The sequence below is a fragment of the Haemorhous mexicanus genome, chromosome 9 (assembly GCF_027477595.1).
Source record: "Haemorhous mexicanus isolate bHaeMex1 chromosome 9, bHaeMex1.pri, whole genome shotgun sequence".
NCBI lineage: Eukaryota > Metazoa > Chordata > Aves > Passeriformes > Fringillidae > Haemorhous > Haemorhous mexicanus.
The window spans coordinates 11,468,932-11,474,931 of NC_082349.1; the positions used below are offsets into that span (position 1 = coordinate 11,468,932).

The following is a 6,000-nucleotide window of genomic DNA, read 5'->3' on the forward strand; positions in this document are numbered from 1 at the left end:
AAATACCACTTTTTGTTATCATTTGCACATTCTAATGCATGGCACCACATGCCAGAAACCATAATGCACAGATACATTTCCTGATAGGAAATGCAACCGCCCTGCAGATCCACCAGTGGCTGGGCTGCCTCAGCAACACTTTCTAGCCCTACTTCGCTGGATGCTTGTTTTGTTCTATGTGCTCAGTGGGTCCTGGGGAGGCCCCATAAGGCCGGGCTAAGGACTGATCCCACCAGGCATACGAACATCCTTGGAAGCGTGGTATTTGAATATCCCCAGCCTGCCTGGGCAGCTGGGAAGCAGGAGCTGCCTGCTACCTTGGCATCCAGCACATGCCCACAGGATGAAGGACAGGCTGCTGGGAAACCCTTTCCCTGAGGAAAGGGTGTGACATGTGGCTGTGGAGGGGCCCTTTGGCAGCTGGGGGAGGAGGGGACATCCTGTCCCAGCTGCCGACAGTTCCAAAGTGCTCTTGCTGGCAATCGGCTTCCTGTTGATGAGCAGGCATGGGACCAGGGAATGGGGAGAAGGGAAGACAGCTTGGGGCTCCCTCTTGCTTCAGAGGCAAAGCCAGGAGCAGATGCAGCCAGCACTTTCCCTGCCTGGCCTGTGGCCCTGTCAGCCTTGCCTACTCACTCATCCCATCACCTGTGGGCACAGAAGGAGGTCTGGTGTGCCAGCAAACACCCATGAGATGCTGCTTTGACATGACTTCTCAGACTTTCACTGACTGCATGGCAGGATTGGAAGGGAGAACTGCTGTTAAGTGGCAGGTCTGCATGGGGGATGCCGAAGGTGGAGGGGCACTCCCATCCCCTGGGACCTTGAACAGGTGCTGTTCACTGAGCTGCCGCTGCTGGGCCCAGAGACCTGCCAGTTTTCTGTATGCTTTAAACACCTTTCTGCTGGAATTCCAGCAAGACCTTTATTTTCCTGTAGGATACTTTCCTGCTGCCTCAGGCCCAGCTTCCCCGGCTGGGGCTGGCTGTGTGCCCCTGTCCCAGGTGTGTGGACCAACACCTGGACCAGGCTCAGGCTGCTCTCCTCCAGCGCGGCACCTGAGGGCAGATGCCACAGCCGTGCCCTCTCCTCCCTCTGGAGACTCCCCAGCACTCCCAGGGTCCTGCTGCCACACCGGCAGCCCCCACGGAGCCCACAGCGCAGCCGGCAGTCCTGGTCACCGATCACGGGCGGCCACTCGGCTGGGAGGTGATGGGGCGCGGCTGTTAATGTGTAACTGGCACCGCCACCTTTCACCAGCTCGGGAGGAGCGGGGCCGGGGCGCAGCGGGGCCGGGGCGGCAGCCAGGCTGGGTCTCGGGCGCTGCTGTCTGCGGGGCCGGCGTGTGGGGACTCGGTGGCGGCCCTGAGCCGTGCGGCCGCGGCCACACCTCGCCCGGCAGGGCCGGCTCTGCCGGCTTCCCAGCTTTCCCCGAGACTTGTTTTTCTGGCCGGAAGTTTCCTAGAGCCAAATGGCTCCTGCCTGCCTGCTCTGCTGGGTCTGTAGCCTCCTCTGCGTCTGGTCAGCGGTGATGGCACACCCCTGCAGCCTTGACCATCAGGTAGGGGGGCCGTGGGGGCTGCGGCGCGGACAGCAGTGGGGGTGGGCAGGGCCCCGCTCCTGGTCCTGCCAGCACAGCTGGGGTGCCACAGGACAGCAGGGCCTGGCAGGCAGCTCCAGCTCTGCACGGCTCAAGAGAAGACGAGTGATGAAAACCCACGGGAGGCAGCAGAGTTAATTGGGAGATGTGCTGTGCCCGTGGCCACCAGCCACAGGGGTGGTTTGCCCATGCCCAAAGCCTGGCTGTCCTGCTCCCAGCCTTGGGCTAAACATGTCATGTTGTCCAGCCTGTTCACCAGAGCACGGCCTGGGAAAGCATTGTCTGAGTCATGGCATTTCTGACTGTGGGGGTCTCTTGGTTGCAGGTGTAACATAGCTGCCCATAAGGGGTGCATGGCAAGCAGCCATGAGTCACATCCCTGAGGAGGTCCCAACCCCTCACTCCCTTCCCCAGTGCATGGTGATGCAGTGACTGGAGCAAGGGTCATTGGCAAGCATGGGGCCAGGATCCTTGAGCACCTAGCAAGGAGCAGGAAACACTGCTAAGCCACTGGGACAAGCACTGCAGCCAGCAGCTTGGCTGCATCAGGGAGGAGCTGAGAGAATGAAGGAAAGTGGCTGTCATAGGCCACTGACCTTTCCGCTGAGCTCTCAGTTATTCCACCCAAAGGTTTGCACAGTTTTCCAAAGCCTCCCTGAGCCCAGCTGTGTTTGAGCTGGAAACAGGGCCCATGTGGTGCCCCTGTGACTTGGCCCAATTATAACCCACTCCTCAGCATCTGAGATTTTTAAGGGCATATCTGTTCCTGTATCAAGCAGGAACAGCAGGGTCTGATAAGAGATTTAGGTGGACAGGAGGATGAAAAGACAGGTAAAGGAAATGGAAAGCCCAGCTAGTTGGATTGTAGCCAACATAGAAACCCAGGACTATGGACCACAGTAAATTTAAAGCACAGCATCTCTGCTTGCAAGGTCCACAGCACTTAGCAGGAGCTTGTGCCTGCCCAACCAAACTTAAATTGCCGACCTGCTCTCTGGCAGCTTCAGTTTGGACACTTGACCCCCCCCTCCCAGTAAAAGCCCAGGCATGAGTAACCCATGCTGTGGACTGCTCCCCAGAACTATTTGAGTTGAGGCACCCTGTTTTACTGGTAAAAAAAAAAAAATCCAGCCATGTGGGTTGACTGATCCTTCCATCCTGCTCTGCTGGTCTTTTGGGACAGGGAACGGTCCTTGGCCTGTTTTGTTTCCTAATACTGACACAGCCAGCCAGCAGTAAGCCACAGCTACCCACCGTGTATCCTCAGGAATGTGGCATAGATGGAAGCATTGGTGCACTGTCCTGCACAGGTCTAGGGAGCTGCTCCAGGCATGGGTGACTGGTACAGGTGCCTATAGCTCTGCAGCCTGGTCAGCTTCCTGCCTGCCCTTGCAACAGGCAAGGCTCACCTGCTTCCCTGCTCCAGCTGGGAGGATGCCCCTGTGTCACACAGGAACTCCCAAGGGGCTGGAAGTAGGGATCCAGGGGAGGAAAAGGAAAGTCCTCTGCAAACTGACCCTGTATGACAACTGCTCTGTATGGAAGGACAGGGATGTGACAACTTGCTGACTTTGTACTCATCCATTTGGGTTTTTTCTCCAGCGCTGCATGCTCCTCCTTTACTGTTTCAGTCATCTGCTCTCAGACCTGGGCTGTCCTGCTCATCTTTCTCCATTTATCTAGGCCCACTCCAGTCTCGTAGCTCATGTGTTTTTTAAACATGTGTGTGTGTCTCTTTGCTTTTTTTAACTCAGCAAGGGTAATTAAGACATTTGAACCTTTGAGCAGTCTCTCTATGGAGACACTCCCCATCATGGATAGCCCATCTCAAACAGTAGCTCTTTTCCCAGGGGTGGGCCAACTGCAGTGGGAAGAACCTTCAGGATGCTCCAAGTTCCCTTCCACGAAACATCACCAGTTTGGACCTCTCCTTCAACTCTTTGGTCATGCCCCATCACAGGACTCTCTTGAAGCATTTCCCTTCCCTGCACTCTCTCAACCTCTCCAGCAATGCCAAGCTCACGCTGAGCCCAGCAGTCTTCTCCAGCCTCAGGGCGCTGCGTCTGCTGGACCTGAGCAGCTGCAGCATCAGCTACATCCACATGGACACTTTCAAGGGCCTGGGAAACTTGCACACCCTGCTTTTGAGAAACAACAGCTTGCAAGAGCTTGATGTCACTTTCCTTTTGCCGCTGAAGGCTCTTTTCCACCTGGACCTGCAGCACAACGCGCTGGTCTCTGTGGACACTTGGAGCCTGCAGCTGATGGAGACAGTCCCACAGGTCCGTCTGGAAGGGAACCCCTGGGCCTGCGATTGCAGCGCGCACCCTCTGCAGCAGTGGTTGCGGCGCAGGCAAGGTGAGTGGAGGGCATGGGTAGCAGGGAGTGTGTCGGGCAGGCAGAACCCTGAGTGTAGGAGTCTTGCTTGATCCATTTTCTCCAACCCCTGGGCAAGGTCTGAGATGGCTCTCTGTCCTACCCTGTTGAGGGACAGCAAACCAAAACATTATGTGTCTGTTCCTTGCTTGCAGTTAAGCAGGATACCAAGGATTTCTAAGAATGTCAGCAGGATAATTTGGCTACTCTTCTGGGAAATGGGTTGCATGTACACTTTGGCCTCTAAATCCATCTTTACGTGTCTTTGTGGAGTGACCACATTTTCATTGTTGAGGAGTTGGCAGCTCTCTCTGGAGCCAGGTCAGGCTCCAACCATCTGAGCTCAGCTCTGAATAAGAGCAGTGGGGTTTCTGTGGGTATCCATGAATTTGTCTGTATCCAGTTTAAAGGAGCTGCTAATCAGAGTCACACACAGTTCCTTGGTCAGGGGATTTTCCCGTTGGTTGTTTCCTACAATATGCTGAGGGTCAGCAAGTCTGTAAGGCAGAGCCAGGAGCACCTTGCAATGCAACCCACCAACCCAGGAGCAAGCGCGGATCATCTTCTCTAAATTGGAGAGGGGATGGGTGCAGACCCCCATCCCACCTTAGCCCATTTGTCTCCCAGCTGTGCAGGTGACCTGCGTGTCCCCACCGGGGCTGAGGGGCCAGGAGATCACAGCTCTGGATTCTCAAGACCTGGGCTGCCAGATTAAGCAGCGGTTTGCTCGTGAGCTCAACACAACACAGCAGATCACAGTGACTGAGAACAACAGTAAGTTGTGCAGATTCAGAGGTGTCCATGAGGTCTAGCACCTTCCTGTCCTCCATCATACTGCATGGGGTTGCAGGTGGAGACCCCCTGCTCTGCCCCACAGTCTGAGAGGCTCAGGCTGCTGGGCCATGCTGGTGCAGTGGCTTTGTGGGAGGGTGGCCAACTCCTGGAGGTGTTTGCTGGCTTAGTGACAGGAAAGTTTACAGGTGCCACAAAGCCACATGGAGCAGAGAGTCCACAGTGATGGGCAGCAGTACCAGCCAGCTGTCAGGCAGTTTTGCCCCCAGTGTTCACATCCCCTTGGTAGCTGGTCTAGGTGAAGAGCATTGGTATTGCTCCTAATGAAAGCGATTTTGTGCTGGCTGCACACTGCAGGCAGGCACAGGGCTGGAGGATGGGGAGCACTGAGTGTGCCACAGGCTGACCATGTGCCTTTCCTGTGTCACAGCCACTGCACTGCCTGCCGGGAAGGGGGGAAGGAGCTGGCCATACCTGGTGGGATTCCTAGTGATAGCGATTGGCATCTCCATCCTGATTGCACTGGCTGCCAAGTGCAAGCTTGCCCACAAGAACTTCGCCAGCTACCGCCACCGGCCACTGCCTGAAATCAGCTCCATTGGAGGCAGCCCCATGGAGGATAGCAGCAGCTGGGACAGGGGCTCCTGTGGGAGCCATTCCATAGCTGATGCTGCTGACCTGCAAGCTGAGGATGATGATGGCTTCATCGAGGACAACTACATCCAGCCCAGTGAGCAGCTGCCAACAAAACAGGAGTGAGAGTTACATCGCTCCATCTGAGCTTACAAGCTTACAGCTCATCCACCACTGCTGCGACCTCTTGCTGTCTCCCTAGCTCCACCCCTTTCCTACCTGTCCTTGATTTTGGGCCCCACATGTTTGGGGCAGGAGGAAGGGAGCAGAGAGAAGGAGAGAGAGGGATGGGCTAGGAATGATGATGGAAGCTGAAGGCAGCTGGTCCCCAAGTGTCCCAGCATGACACCAGTAGGCTGCACTGTCACAGGGACACCAAACCAGGTGCTGCTTTCCCAGATTTGCTCAGATGCTGAGGATGAAGGAGGTGGTGCCTATCGTGTCTGGGAAGCCAGGTGAAGTGGGAAGAGGAGCCTGCCCTGGTGCTGCCATGGGGTCTTAGGCACTGGCCCCACTGCCTCATGGTGCCAGACCCAGCCCTGCTCTGTCCCTCAACACATTGTCACTCTGAGGTGTGATTAAAGCATGATTTAGCCCTG

The 6,000-nt window shown here is 56.1% G+C and overlaps 1 protein-coding gene across 1 annotated transcript; it reads left to right on the forward strand.

Annotated features, from left to right (window-relative positions):
* Nucleotides 1-1,343: 1,343 nt before the first annotated feature.
* Nucleotides 1,344-6,000, forward strand: C9H1orf210 (chromosome 9 C1orf210 homolog). The gene is made up of 4 exons (XM_059854040.1): nucleotides 1,344-1,561; nucleotides 3,451-3,958; nucleotides 4,604-4,750; nucleotides 5,199-6,000. Exons 1-4 carry the CDS (start codon nucleotides 1,472-1,474, stop codon nucleotides 5,525-5,527), a joined length of 1,074 nt encoding a protein of 357 aa, XP_059710023.1. The 5' UTR covers nucleotides 1,344-1,471; the 3' UTR covers nucleotides 5,528-6,000.

Excerpts from the sequence above, each read along its gene's own strand:
- C9H1orf210 (XM_059854040.1), top strand. The coding sequence starts at position 1,472 with ATGGCTCCTGCCTGCCTGCTCTGCTGGGTCTGTAGCCTCCTCTGCGTC. Across the intron at positions 3,959-4,603 it reads GTGGTTGCGGCGCAGGCAAG|CTGTGCAGGTGACCTGCGTG; the intron begins GTGAGTGGAGGG and ends TTTGTCTCCCAG. Across the intron at positions 4,751-5,198 it reads CACAGTGACTGAGAACAACA|CCACTGCACTGCCTGCCGGG; the intron begins GTAAGTTGTGCA and ends CCTGTGTCACAG.